The 16,099-nt window shown below is 40.1% G+C and overlaps 1 protein-coding gene across 5 annotated transcripts in view; it reads left to right on the forward strand.

Moving 5' to 3' along the window:
• Positions 1-16,099, forward strand: part of TPK1 (thiamin pyrophosphokinase 1) — a 321,490-nt gene that overhangs the window by 122,893 nt on the left and 182,498 nt on the right. For all 5 annotated transcript variants that reach the window (XM_084785003.1, XM_084785004.1, XM_084785001.1 and 2 more), the window contains one exon: positions 10,639-10,711. In XM_084785003.1, the coding sequence (XP_084641129.1) occupies positions 10,639-10,711 (73 nt within the window). The remainder of the gene's footprint in view (positions 1-10,638; positions 10,712-16,099) is intronic.

A 16,099-nucleotide genomic window follows, 5' to 3' on the forward strand; every position in this document is an offset into this window, starting at 1 on the left:
ATTCCATGGCATTCTATCATAACTTTTTTTTTTAATGTTTGAAATGTATTGTATGAGTGTTCTATCTGCATATACGGCTGCTTGCCAGAAGAGGGGCATCAGACCCCATTATAGGTGGTTGTGAGCCATGGTGTGGTTGCTGGTTATTGAACTCGGTACTTCTGGAAGACCAGCCATACTCTTAATTACTGAGCAGTCTCTCCAGGCCTTTGTCATATCACTTATACTTTTTTATTTTCCTGTTTGATTTTAGGTCTCTTTGAGGTGTTGTTTGAACAAGGTTACTCACTGTTTGTCTTTTATCTTTACTTAAGTGTCTTCCAAATAGCCAAATAGCCTTATAAATAATCATCAGTAATAGTTAACCATACAGTGATCATGGGGTTTCATGGGTCTGTGCCTAAACCCTTGTCATCTGACTACATTCCTTGGGACCCCTCTACTATGGCTCTTTATGCAGTACTCTAGAGCTCTGCCCACTGTCGGCATCTCTCTGTTAGGGCTGGAGGCAGTGGTGTAACACAAAGCTGGCAGCGACAGAAGCTTCTCACTGCCTGTAGTGATAATGCTGTGCTTTTGCCTTGTAGGATATGCTAAGGTTTGGATGCTTTCCTTCAGGAAAGCTGTGGAGGGAAAAGGCAGATGTGAAATTAAAAATTCTGCTAGCAGACACTGCAGCTGGGCAGATTGCTGCGCTTTGTTCCAGAAAAGTTGGGAGGAGCAAAAGCACCTATTAGTGGCCCTAATGGCATATATCACTGGCTGTAGTTACTGAATTCTGTGCATTATGTCTCAGCTGAATCACAGAGGGATGCATAAAGCAAATAAATTACGCAAAGTAATTCGCTGTCCGCGAGCCAGTCTTTTATATTTGCTAAGGTGAGGATTTGGCATTAACCTGTATGTATGCTTCCGGCTCTTTCACGTTCATAAATAAGAGATGGAACCTTCCTTGCTGTATTGTTGGGCTCCTCTCAACTTTTCTGATCACGTGGTGCTTTCTTGCGCCATACTACCCTTCTCTATTCCCAAGGCCACTTCCTGCCAAGAAATAACCCTGCAGTTTACTTTCCATCCCATCAACGGCTATCATTCTCTCCTCACTTTCACCAGTTTCATTTGGGAAGTAAGTGCTTCAGGCAGAGTAAAAAAGGGGAAAATGACCTAATATTGAAGAGGAGTGATTTACCAGCAGAGCTTGCATTGTGTGAAGTGTGCAGAACTCCTCTCTGGGAGAGGCCTGGAAGCTTCTCCGCCTCCTTGGAGATCTGTATGTGCACATAAGTGGGTGACTGAGAAATCAGAGCGTTAGCCCATTCCTGAGTGCTATAGCAGATGTCACAAGCCAGGTGGCTTCTAAACAATAGGCTTTGATTTCTCATATGTTCCCAGAAGGGGAAGTTCAGGCCAAGACTCCAGCGGATTCCTTACGTGTTGAGGGATATTTTCTAGTATATAGTCTGCCTTCTTGGTGTGCCTTTTACAGTGAAAAGAACAGTCAGTCTTCCTAGGCCTCTCTTGTAAGGGCCATAAGTGCATTCATGGGGCTGTGCCCTGTTTACCTAATCACCTCCGTACAGCCGCACCCCACCTTTGAATATCAGCACACCCACCAATGATTAGGTTTTGACGTAGGAATTTTGAAGGAACATCAGCATTTAGACTATAACCACTATGGTCTCAGCAGTTTATATGTCTACCCTTCCTGCCTTCTTCATCTTGTTTTCTTTCTTTCTTTCTATTTTTTTTTTTAAGATTTATTGATTATTTATACAGTGGTCTACATGTGTACACCTCAGGCCAGAAGAGGGCATAAGGTTACATCATAAATGGCTGTGAGCCACCATGTGGTTGCCGGGAATTGAACTCAGGACCTCTGGAAGAGCAGTCAGTGTTCTTAACCTCTGAGCCATCTCTCCAGCCCCTTCATCTTGTTTTCTAATCACCCCTCTCTCTTCATATTTCTGTAATCTTCATTGGGAACATATAGGTCATGTTTGTGTGTTTTTAAATATCATACTCTCTTGTCCAAACCTCACTTATTTAACATTTTGTGCAGTGTCAGTTCTCACAAATCCCTCACTTTTCCAGGGTTCCCCCAAGCCTGGCCTTTATCAGATGTGTTCACCATTAAACTTTGCTCCTTTCATGACTGTAATAACCGCTGTATCCATATTCTGGCATATACAACGTATAATTGATAAATATCTGATAAGTGGAATTAAGTGTCTTCTCTGGAAAAGGTGTTTTATGTCTGATTTCTCCTCACATTTAAATCTGTATTTAAGACTTTTCTGCAGAAATTGAGCACTGACATGTTGCATAACCTTAGGCCCCAACTATCTAAGGCTCCTTAGTCCAGTGTTAGCAAGATGGTCTAAGCTGTAAGATCTATTATTGCGAATATTGTCAGCTAGGTAAAGTTAAAATTGTGTATTCCTTTTGTGGAAAATGTAAAGAAGATTATTTGAAAGGCAGTTTCGCAGCCAGTAGGATGCTCGGTACATAGTCTATCTAATGTAAGTAGCCAGTGCTGCCTTATTGGTATGTTTTTAGTGAATCATTTTACTTTGTGTATAAATAAGGGTGCCTCTTAAATAATTAGCAGCCTCCTCTATTTACCTCTTACCCTAATTTTTGACAAAATGCATCCACATCTGAGAACATGAGAATCGCTGCTACAAACAGTCTCGAGTAGGAATGTTGACATGATAAGATCATGCAGTCTGTGTGCTTAAGTGGTACAACCAATGAAATCTGTTTTTAGAAATACATTGAATACTGGAATCACAGTTTATGCCTTCAAAAAAACTTGCTAGGTTGTGTATAATATATAAGAACTTGCCTAAATGCATTATTAGTATCTTATGTATAATATATAATCTATGTGTACCCCACCTTTCCTGTCCACTTCTGGGGTTTACGCTGCAGATTTCCTTCCTGTGTCTGCTTCATGCCTTTCCTTCCTCGTTCACTGTTTCTGCAGCCATGATACATTTTAAGCAGAGTTGATATTAAATTTAAAAATTGCTTTTCTTGCAGAACTCTTTGCCTAATGTTTTCTGTTGAATTATCTTTTCTTTCTTCTGTGCCATCATTCTTGCTCCAGCCAGGAGAATCAGCAGCAGAAAGCCTGATTATCCTGAGTAAATGTGATCTTATCCCCAGATACCACCTACCACTGACATCCTGGCAGAGCTGTAAGCAGGCTTTGCCTTTTCCTTCATGCCTGGAAAATCCGTTCTCATGTGCCATGAAGGGCAGCAACAGCACGTTACACGACCCATTTAATAGTCACCTGCCAGCCCCGGGAAGGCAGAAACCGCTTCTGACAGAACAGCATGCTTGGTGTACTAGTGTACACCATGCTGAATATTAAAATATTTAATTAAGCACATGATTAGGAAATCAATATTAAATATAATTTCAGTGAATAATTGATCATTTGTAACAAGGGTGCTGCCTTGTATTTTGAATTATAATCTAAACCCATCATGAAGTGCTTCTAAAATGTCTGCTTTTAACTGGGTATAGGATGTAATGGCATCAGTGAGGAGTCTGAGGTGGGAAACAAAGTTCAAGGTCAGTTCTGGCTATGGATAGACATTCTGTTTTTAAACAAGTATGGAGGGAAGCATCTTCTTTTCAAAGCTTATGTTGTGTCCACAGTATATAATATTTAAAAATTACTTCTATGTTCACTATTAAATATACCTTATGAATAATATATAACTAAGACAGTTAAGGGGCTTGTCTCTGTTGGTAAAATGTTCGCTGTACAAGCATGAGGACCTTCATTTTGTCCCCATCATCCATGAAAAATGTTAGGCCTGGCAATATGTATTCATAACCCTTGCTCTGAGGAAGGTTTGAAATAGACAAATCCCTGTAGCCTCACCTCATTATGAGCTCTGGGTTCAAGAAGAGAACCTGTCTTTTAAAAGTTACATATGCAGTGATAAAGGACAACTGACATCCATTCCTGGTCTTCATGTGCACATTACTTGTGTGGGACACACGTACATGTGCATACATACATACATACATTCTCACACAAGTGCACACAAATAGATGTGTACACAAACATGCCATGTATATAAAACTAAACATGGTAAAATTGAAATTCCTGACTTACATTAATGATGTGAGTGAGTGTGACTAACATCTATTTTATTAGGTATATAAATGGACGAGTTAACATTTCAACTAATGTGTCCTCTTGGTAGTCGTAGACTGACCCAGGGAGTACTATTACAGGTGACTACTGTGAAGAAAGGAAGGAAACATATGTGCTGAATTATGGTTTCCATCCCATCCAGGCTACTCAGTTTTCTTTTACGGAGGAGCACAAGGGTTGGCAAACTAGCTGACAGGCCAGCTGTCTCTAATAGTTTTTCTGGAACCCCGCCATGCTTGTTGTTTCCCTGTTTTCTAGCTGCTTTCATGCTACTTCAGGAAGAGGTAAGTAGTTGTGACAGAAACCATATATCCCTCAGAACCTAAAAACTCTCTCATTCTGAGAAAAATAATGGCCGGTCCAGAGTTTAGCATGTGGTCTAGGTTTATTAATTCCCTATTCCATTAAAAAGGAACTTGTGCTCCTAGCTGTGAGGCGGGGCGGAGGCTTGGCAGCCCTAGGACAGGGAGCTGAGAACCCTGCTTCCTAAATGCTGTGTTGGCTGGAAGAGGGAAGAGACATGCCATGCTAAGAGTGTTCTCCTACGCAGCTCTTCTGACAGTGTAGCTCCCCACCTGGAGGAGAGACCCTGTTCCAATATCCTGTGTGACGAAGCGAAGTCCTGCCACACCTGCCCAGGAGGAAACCACTGAAGAACATTAGAACACAGATTATAGGTCATTAAGTCCCCACGGTACTACGTCAAGGATATCAACACGGCTGTTGCCATCTATACCTGCCTCGAGCACTGAACATCTATGTGTGTCCAATTGTCATTCTAGCCTTTAAGTTCTTGGAGGAGCCACTTCCTTCTCTCTGCAAAGTGCCCTTACCTCCTCTGCTTATGTCCCTTTCACCATACAGCAGCCAGCAAAATAAGCTAAGGCTTCCTGATGTCCCCTACTCTACCAGGAAGCAGATGCAGAGGGTGGACCATTTCCCTCGTCAATAAACTGACCATCCTGATCTTCCATGTGGAAAAAGTGGATACTAAAGGCCAAAAATAAATGAAATAGTCCCACATTTTAAGAGTCAGGCTGTGAGCACGTAGAGCCTGACCTGAGATATCTACCACAGACTACCGAACCTTGCCCCTAGTACCCTGTGACTCCTTACACAAGTGGCCTGTGCGAAGTGGAATAGCCCACCCTGCAAAGACACTGTTAAGCAGCAGGGCCACATAGACACCCAGATAAGACATCTCAGCAGAAAGGAGTCTGGATCTGATTTTTCTTACTGTCTCCTCTCCCTCCCTTTCTCTCTTTCTTTTTCTTATGCATCTGCTCCTCTCCCCCACTGTTTTCTTCCCCTCATCTTCACTTTATTGTATCATTGGCAGCATCCATGTTCTTGCCGCCTGGAAGAACACCGAGGTTGGTTAGTCACTCCCACTTCAAAGACTTATTCTCTAGCAGAAGATAAAAGACACATAGAGAATTGTTACCTGTAGAGACACTAAGTGATACACTTCATGCTATTTGAGCATTTTCCTGTAAGGGAGAAATCATGGAGGTCTTGGTGGAGAGATTTCTCCCTGTTCCCTGTATAGTTGTCAGGAAAGGAATTTTGAAAGATAGTGTTTTCCAAAGTGGCTGTACTAGTTTGCATTCCCACCAGCAATGAAGGAGTGTTCCTCTCTCCCCACATCCTCGCCAGCATGTGGTGTCGCTTGAATTTTTGATCTTAGCCATTCTGATGGGTGTTAGATGGAATCTCAGAGTTGTTTTGATTTGCATTTCCCTGATGATTAAGGAGGTTGAGCATTTCTTTAAGTGTTTCTCAGCCATTTGGAAATCTATCTGGTGCTATCTCAGAAAACTGGGAATAGGGCTTCCTCAAGACCCAGATATTCCACTCCTTGGAATATACCCAGAAGATGCTCCAGCACACAACAAGAAAATTTGCTCAAACATGTTCATAGCAGCCTTATTCATAATAGCCAGATCATGGAAACAGCCTAAGTGTCCCTCAATAGAAGAATGGATAAAGAAACTGTGGTATATTTACACTATGGAATACTACTCAGCTATTAAAAACAAGGAATTCCTGAAATTTGTAGACAAATGGATTGAGCTAGAAATGATCATAATGAGTGAGTTAACCCAGAAGCAGAGAGTCAAATGGTATATACTCACTTATATCTGCATACTAGCCCAAGGGGCATGTCCCATGAAAGTCTTCACTTACCAGGAAACTGGGACAGAGGGGAGGACATCTTAATGGGACTCTAGATGAGAGAAGCATGGGAGAATGGCAAAGTAGAAGGATCCAGAGGGTCCTAGAAACCTACAAGTAGAACATTATGATAGGCAGATTTGGGCCCAGGGGTCCCGCTCAAACTATAGCACCAGCCAAGGATGCTGGCCATAAACTTCAAACCCCTACCCAGATCTAGCCAATGGACAGGACATTCTCCACTGTTGAGTGGAGAGTGGGGTATGACTTTCACACATACTCTGGTGCCTCATATTTGACCATGTCCCCTGGAGGGGGAGACCTGGTGGCACTCAGAGGAAGGATAGCAGGTTTCCAAGAAGAGACTTGATACTCTATGAGCATATACAGGGGGAGGAAGTCCCGCTCAGTCACAGTCATAGGGGAGGGGAATGAGGGGAAAATGGGAGGGAGGGAGGAATGGGAGGATACAAGGGATGGGATAACCATTAAGATGTAATATGAATAAACAAAATAAAATAAAACAAAAAACTAAAAAAAGAAAGAAAGATAATGTTTTCCCATGTCATGTTAAATTATGCTTCCTACATGTATCAGCCTCCCTGGTGATTACACGTGCTGGGCCATTAGCCCATTAATTACTCTCAGTCATTTTTGGGCTCCTCTTTGTCACTGATATGTGTTGTATGATCATTTAAAATGTAAGAATCAAAAGAGTCCTCTTAGTTCGATTGGGCCACTTGTGTTAAACTTTGGACCTTCTTTTAATACTACTAAGTCATCTGCTGTAGAGTGAAAATAATAGCAAGTGTGTTGTTTGGATCCATGTCCAGGGTAGGCAGTAGGGGTCAGGCTGCCCAAGTCTTGTTCCCTGGAGTCATCAGCTATGTGTAGGCCATCTAAAAATAATCTTTCTTTGTCAACTGTCATTTATATCATAATGTAACTCCTCTACATCTGTGAAGTGTCATTCCTATGAGTGCCTTCAGAGTGCCCAGGTGCCATGGTAACAGGCACTGAAGATATATGCAATGGGCTTTTAATTGCAGCATAAAAAAATACAATTCATGAAGTTCGATATACTGTATTTTATGCTGAAAACTTATAATAATCTTAGTCTTTTTAAGCATGAATGCCTGGTTATTTTTGGCATGAGACTTTTTAGAAGTAATCATATTGGTTTAGTAGGAATGGGTTGTGTATGTTACATGAAGGAAATTATAGTAAAAGGTAACTAAAGTTGGTTATCATTTATCTATTTAATTTTGCTTTCCTGTTAATATTTTATATAAAATATAAATAAGTTTAAGTTATTGCTTTCTTATATTATTCTTTGTGAAAGATAAAAGGAAATCTAATTAATTGTCTTTTGAAGATGATCTATCCTATGAGACAGATGCTCAGCTGCCTCGTGTATTAGCTCTTAGTTTTCGTTTTTATTTATTATCAAAATCAATATGCTATTTGGAAACTGCCAAATTGTTTCTAGATATCCAAGGGACTACAATTTGGAGAGTCACACAGAGTGAGTCTCATTAGGAAGTTTGCTTGAACCAGATGGTAAGGATGGAAGCCCTTACTGGAAGCGGCTTTCCTCACAGTGAAGCGTGCTGGACAGTGGTCAGACATTCACTTGGTTTGATTTCAGCTTTGCAGAGATAATGGGGAAACTGGAGAAATGATTCCTTTACCCCTTCCAGAACTAATACGCTGTGGTCAAAAAAAAAAAAAAAATTACATATGGCAAAACAGTGTCCAATGGAGGGTTTTTAAAGAAACTTTGTAAGTGTGTGAATTTATTTAACCAGGAAAGAAGTAAAGAAAACAGTGAAATAACAGATACAATGTGCAAGGAACTTTTGAGAAAGAGAGATTATTGGAAACATTTGAAAGGAGACAAGGCCACTTAAAATCCAAGTTGGCTTCCTTTAGAATCCCGCCTCATCCTGAAGCAACCTAAAGTCTGCTGTTCTCAGTAATGCAGTGAATAGTTCATGAATGAATAATAAGCAGAGATTATTGATTCTCATGCATGTACCCCCATTATGCATATGGTGCAAGTTATTGTTTTTTATTTGTTTACTGATACTGAGAGTTGAAAGCAGGCTCTCCAGCATGCTGGGCACGTGCCCTACCATTGAGCCAGAGCTGTAGCTGTTGGATTTGTGACAGCATCTCCTTCTATATCCCACTGTGCTCCAGTCTTCCTGCCTCAGGCTCCCGGTACTGAGATCCAGGCATGTCCCACCATGTGTGGCACTGTGTGGACCACATCTTTGTCATACACTTTCCTCTTAACCATGTCATCAGAGAAAGTTGTGTGACAAGGGAAAATTGGCCCAAACCACCCCAGTCATAATGGGCTTGACCTAAGAAACAATGTTTCTAGTTTAATTTAGAGCTACAAAATATTATGAGACAAAGTTGGCTTATTTTCTCAATCCATCTTTACTAATTTTATCTTAAATGCACACCTGAGGTGTTCTGAATCATATTTCTTACTATAGAAAATTGCCCCTGTTTTAAACCTCTGCCTGTGTGCTAAGAGCCAGGCCAGTTGTCTACTGCTGGTAATTATGTGCACATGGGTAAAGAAAAGAAAATATGGTTTTATTTTTCTGCCCATTAAGTGAAAAATGGCAGCTGTATCCCTTGCCTCTGGAGATGGTCTCCTTGGAGATCTTATGGACCTGCCCAGAGCCAGAAGAAGACCACAAAGGTCTTTCGTATTGTGACCTAGACTGATCTCCCTCACATGCAGTATCTATAGTGGTAAGCCAGTGCTACACACCTGTTAAATTTTTTCTTTTAATTTGATGACTAAGCGTGTGAACTAATGTAATTCTCCTGTCATGTGAGTAGTAGAGTGTACTGAGAATTGTGTGACTGGGTTGGCTTTTTTTTTTTAAAGAGGAATATTATAGGAACATGTTTTCCTTTTAATCCTAAGTATGGGGATATGAGACTGCTTCACAGCAGGTAACTATGATTTGCCTCGTGCTCTAGCAAAGGCAAGGCTTTGCCAGCTGCAGATAGTTTCTGCCAGTGTGTGATGTTTGAAATTATGAGAAATTTTCAGATGCTAAAAACCCGAGAGGTGGGGTTACTGTTGCTGTTGTTGGCTGCTTGGTAGTTGGATGTTGTTGGCTGCTGGTTGTGGTTCATCAAGTAGTCCTGGTCAAGAAAATGAGAAGAAATCAGATATCTTGACATCGAAGATTAAACTTGCCCCAAGGAACTGATGCCCCTCTCTAATCAGCAGGAAGTAGTCTAATGACAACTTTGCCCTCTTTCTCCTTTATCCTTTTTCCTCTCCCGTCTGATGTTAGGGGGCTGAAAGGGTGAAAGAGAGAAAGGAACACATAGAGTACCAAATGCCAGCTGCAGTAGAGTTGTTTTTGTAGGAACCGAAAATTCAGATTACCTTTCCTATGCATTCCTCAGCTGTGGAAGACTCCGGTGTTGTTCTCTGCTAGAGCACTGAGCATTCCAGGATCATTTCCTCCCCACCCCTGCATTGGGAGTGTTAAGTGGGACAGAGGAGTTCTACCAAGTCTTGTAGGTGCTTTGTGCAAAATAAGTGATGATTTATGAAGATAGTTAAATGGGATTTTTTTTTAAAAAAATGAGTTGAAAGAAGTAACAGGAAAGTGAATTAGAGTAATTTTCAGTATCACAAGAAATTCCACATTTGAGAGCCTCCTCCTGAATAAAATGTAGAGTTCATCATAAAGCGCTTTAATTGGCTGACTGGCTGCTTTGGGGGAGGGCAAACACGTCATGGCAGTTCTCCTCCTTTCCCCTGTGTCCTGGAAATGGAAATCAGACCCTCAAGCATGATGACATTTTTATCTGCTGATCCATCTACGGAACCAAGCAAGTCAGACTTCATATGATTGTTTTAAGCCTTCCTAGAAGACTCATTTCTAGAAATATCACCTCCAGGTCCTTTTCTCCTTGCCCCACTATTCCACTAGACTCCCTATGCTTTGCCCAGTGTTTGCTTGTGAGCCCCAGCATCTGTCCATTTGCCTACATCAGTGTCTATTTGTTTGAAACAATAAATCTTCATGGTTTGAGTTGAGTTTGTTGCTATTTGTTGTTGCCTCAGTCCACTCTGCTGAAACCAGGAGTGCGTGACAGGACAGCCCATTTACTCTGAAAAGGTCTAGGTTCCCTTGTGTTTTAAGTATCTTAATTTCCTCTCTGGCCCTTACAACCGTACTGTTAAAGTTCATAAATAAATGGATCAGTCTAGTTGACTTACACGGAACTGTTTCTTTCAGCTTTTTGCCTGAATTCATCAGTGGGGACTTTGATTCTATTAGGCCTGAAGTCAGAGATTACTACACCGAGAAGGTAAAGCACATCCCTGTTTATACCCAAACTCTTGCTCATAGTACTGCTGTGTCTGACTGTCTTTGGATGGTCTGGACAGACTGTAACATGTCACCGTTTGGTTTATTTTGTAGTGTTTGCTTAAGAAGTTTGAATATATATTAAAATAAAAACTTTAAAAAATGATGAATGGAAACTTAGTATTGAAGAAATTCTATCACTATCATATATGCATTAATCAGCATATTAATCATGCAAGTTTTATATGTACTCGTAGTTTACCAGGGCATATTTAATAACTTTTTGCTATTTATACTTTCACTGGTTATTGTACATTTTTACAAATGTTCTAATCTTATTTGATGAATCGGTTATATTAATATTTTACTTAAGCAATGGTCAATTAATGTACTTAAACTGTATCTATTTTCTCTCATTGTAAACTCTACTAAAAATGTCTTTAGAAATGAGCAGAACATTCTCCACAGTTGAGTGGAGAGTGGGATATTACTTTCTCACATACTCTGGTGCCTCATATTTGACCATGTCCCCTGGATGGGGAGACCTGGTGGCACTCAGAGGAAGGACAGCAGGTTACCAAGAAGAGACTTGATACCCTATGAGCATATACAGGGGGAGGAAGTCCCGCTCAGTCACAGTCATAGGGGAGGGGAATAAGGGGAAAATGGGAGGGAGGGAAGAATGGGAGGATACAAGGGATGGGATAACCATTGAGATGTAACAAGAATAAATTAATAAACAATTAAAAAGAAAAAAAGAAATGAGCGTTTATAAATGTGCATATTGATGTACTCCTAGAATTACAGAATCAATTTTTCTACAATATTTGGGTTTTTTCTGACTAAACTACTAATTACAAGTTGAGATTAAGAATAGCCACACTGCTGGAGAGATGGCTCAGAGGTTAAGAGCACTGACTGCTCTTCCAGAAGTCCTGAGTTCAATTCCCAGCAACCACATGGTGGCTTACAACCATCCAGAATGTGATCTAATGCCCTCTTCTGGCCTGCAGGCATATATGCAGGCTGAACACTGTATACATAATAAATAAATTATTTTTTTTTTTAAAAAAGAGTAGCCACACTTCTTCATTATTGTGCAAATCTTCCTCAGATCATTGACACTTAAAAGCTGTATAAAGGATTTAACTGGGGATGATGGTGTTGCACAGTAGTTAATTGTAGTGGGTACTGGTTAAAGGTTTCACGATGTTTAAAAGACAATACAGAGATTTTAAAGGAAAAGTTGTAGCATTGATAATTTCAACTACAGCCTCCTTGTGTGTATTATTGTAAACTGGTTCAATCAAATCACATGTGTATCTTTTTGAAGAAAGTACAGTGACTGTGTTCATAAAGCAAATTCCCTTTAAGTCTGTGGGAGTGATAAAAATAAGTTTTAAATGCACAAGAAACATTGGATAAATAGCTGCAATCAAGTAATGGCTACAGAAAGAGGGAGAGGGGGCTAGAGAGATGGCTCAGTAGTTAGGAGCACTGTCTGTTCTTCCAGAGGATCCAGTTTAATGCCTAGCACCCACCTGGCAGCTCACAGTGATCTGTGACTGCTCTCCCAGGGTGACCTTGCACAACCGTACATTTGGACAAACATTCATACCTATAGGAATAATAACCTATATTATATAATATACAAACAAATAAACAAAATCTCAAAAAAAAATTTAAAGAGTTTTCTCCTGGGACAAGGCCCCAGCATCTCCTGAAAGTAGCAACATCTCCCCAACTCCTCATGTGTGCCTACTTACCTAAGTACGTGTGTGTGTGTGTGTGTGTGTGTGTGTGTGTGTGTGTGTGTGTACATATTTAAAGAAAAAGAGGGATGGAATAGGAGAAGACCGACCTGGAGATTATGTAAAAGCCAATACTCATGTATAAAATTCTCAAAAAAAAAAAAAAAAAGATTGTTTTAGATAAGAAAGGCAAGGAGGATAGGGAAAGAAAAAGAAAGACAAAGGAAGTGAACCAAGGCTGTTGTGAACGCAGAATCCGGGATTGGCCGGAATGCAGATTTGTGCAAGTCCCACCTGCCCACCAGCTCATCATCAGACCTTCCTTCAGCAAATGAAGACCGTTCCCAAGTCAGGGTTTGATATTCATGCTCAATTACCTCAGCATTGGCGTGTTCCTATTCATTCCCCACAGCCTCACTTCTCATTAACTCCATGCTGCAGCCTTGCTGGGAAGGAGTTCTGGCCTTGCTTACAATGCAGAGCTGTGCTAACACACAGGGATTAATCATATTTTCAGGAGCAGAGGAAACAGAGGGAGGGGCAGGGACAAGCATACTCAAAAATAGGCTGAATATATGGTCAGAGCCGACTTAGCTCCTGTCTCTTAATGCTGACCACTTGCCAAAATCAGAAGTGCCAGTCTGATCGTTACTGTCTAGGATGAGGAAATGAGGGGAACGAGCTTCTAAGAAATTTCTGGATGTTTTAAATCAGTGTTTAGTAATAAAGGAAAAATTTCAGTTACTACTCTTGTTGAATTTTTCTTGTATTTCTTGCTTTGCTTGTTTTTAAACCTGAAAAGTCTCTCTCCTCTCTCTCTCTCTCTCTCTCTCTCTCTCTCTCTCTCTCTCTCTCTCTCTCTCTCTGCCTCTCTCTCTCCCTCAAGTTACAGTCTAGTCATTTCTTTTCATTTCTAAGCTGCATAGCGGAATCCAATTTTTCCCTGTGTCCTGAGTGTTAAAGTCTCTACTTTTGAAGTTACCGGGCATGCTCCTAGAGGGTGCAGGTGATGCCCTTCATGCAGTTTCTGTGCCCTGCAGAGTGCACCCTGAGTGTTTGGCTGTGGGTTTAATAATGACGATAATTACAAGTTAATGCAACATTACACACAATTTCTGTAAGCCATTATCTCCGACTTCAACAGTCTTTAAGCTTCTCTTTCACAAGTGAAAGGACATTATCTCCACGTTCACTTCCATCTGGCCCCCAGGCTGGTCTGAGATTTCAGTGAGCTAAAACATGGGCTCTAGGAAAGAAATGAAATTTAGAGTGCTGAAATATTGTTGCAATCATCGAATAATCATAAAGGCAGCATTGACCGATATGTGGTTGGACTTTGAAAAGATACAAGCCTGTGTTTACTCTCTATTTCACCTTTCTTCCATGTAACTATAAAATCTCTGTTTGCCTTAGTTCTATTAACTATTGTTAATTCAGTGAGCAATGTCTCTTAACAGTGTTCACATTGTTCTGGTTTTTTTTTTAAGGTTTTGTTGTTTTGTTTATTTATTTGTTTTGATTTCCCTTTCTGGGCAATTTAGAGCTTCTTTGATTCATGGCAAAAATGATCAGTTTCAGTGTTCATTATTTTTCTACCATCGTGAGCTCATACGTTTCAGTCTCCCAAGAACTTTGGAAGAAAGTACACCCCCTCATTACTAGAATAGTCTGGGATCTTTATTGGTTACAGAAGTGACTTAAACCACACTTACTTGATTCTTAGGTGATTGAAGAGCTGGTTGGAGCATTTGACTTATGTCTGAAGATGTTATAGAATAACGGGATTTTTATATCAATATTGGTATTTAGGATCGGAGGTAAAAAAGATTCTGCAAATGTAATTACAGAGTTCAGTGGCCTCAGTAAAATGGCTCCCTGTGTGTGACTCATGTGGAGGGAGTTGCTGCCACTGCTTCTCAACAACACCTCCTTGGCTGTTTCTTGCTGAGGTCACTTAGCATCACTGGGAATAGATTGCTTACATCTTCACCAGCAATGTGATGAGTCTGGTGTGTGACTTTACCTTCACACTTCCCACCATGCCCGTTCCTCCACTCCTCAGTTCAGGGACAGTAGGGGATGGAGTACAAGGGCTGGGCCAATGTCAACATGAATAACACCTAAGCGTCTGATAAATTACTCAGTTACCAAAATAGAATTGAGCTATCATTGATCACTGATGAATTGGGGTGACTTGTAACAGAAAGTTAGCGAGGACACTGGTGATCAAATGTCTCTTTCCACTGTAAAGAGTATTTGGGTTTTTGAGAAAGTTATAAAGAACACAACCCCATCTTCTAGACAGAATGGTAAAATCACTAGTTATTGGTCAAATATGGGACTTGAAATCTAGTCTCTAATTTTATTGTCCAGAAAATAGCATTGCACAACTGGGACATACTACCCATGGACCCTGCAGAGCTATGGTTGCAGAGGCAAAGAGGTAACTGAGGAAGTGTTCCAGTCCCAGAGTGCAGCTCAGTAGCAGAAAGGCTGCGCTGTGGACCACCAGTTCTCTTCTGTGTATGATGAGGATACAGGCCACCTGGTGGTCACAGAAATAGACCCAGGCCCTTGGTTCCTCCTGCTATCCATTGTGTTGTGACCTTTTTCTAAGTTGGAAACTTGATAAATGTGAGCAAATTGCATGAATTATGTAGGAAGGACTTTTATGAAACAAACGTTTCCTGATTAAATCTTCTTATTGTCACATAACATTACTTGAAGCCATATGCCAGATTTTAAAGCCTGCTTTCAACAAAGAAGATCAAAGAAGATCCATTTTTTTTAAAGCAAATTTTCCTTTCAATAGTTGTTCAATTACCCAGAGGAACAGAAAATGGTTCTTTGTATTACAGCACATCCCAGTCACTACCTTGGCATGTTTCTGTTACAGTTAAAAACAGGATTTCAGCTTACATATAACTTTCTCTTCGAGAATCATTGGAAACCTACTTTCATAGATGCCTTATGATATTAAGTAATGCTTTGAGTTTTAATTGCAATTTAAGAATGAGAGAACTGATCCCAAGTATTAAAGTGGGGAAAAGAGGAAGTAAAATGGGTGGATGGGTACAATGTGTGTCAAAGAAGTAATCTTGGATCTTAATAGCATACATTTATTTTTGTAAACAATAGAGTGTTTTCTTGAAATGTGAACATTATTTTAAGTAAATGTCTTACTAACACATGTGAGAAAAAAAAATCATGCTTCCTGGCTCTGGTTCCCTTATATGCTTAAAGTAATTATCAAACAATGCTATAGGTGCAAGAATGTTCTAGAAACACTAACACTCTAGTGTAATATAGTAGTATTTTCTTTTACTTTAAAAAAATTATTGTCCTGTGAGCATCATAATGTCTGATGTTTCTCATTAATGCAGCTTTAAAAATATCAGTTCATTTCTCTACATATGCAATTTATAAATTTATTTTTAATTCACAGTTAAGAACCTTTATAATATCTTTTGACAAAGCCATGGGTTCAGTTCTATTTAAATTTCATTTAATGTCTTCTGTTAAAAATATCTGCATTGATTTATTTAATCTCATGAATATTATGATTTTTCACTCTTACTGTTGTCTTTTTTTTTTCTCCTGGGTCTCCAATCCATATGCCAATAAAATTTAGATATGAC

This window comes from Acomys minous, assembly GCF_964271855.1.
Source record: "Acomys minous genome assembly, chromosome: 6".
NCBI lineage: Eukaryota > Metazoa > Chordata > Mammalia > Rodentia > Muridae > Acomys > Acomys minous.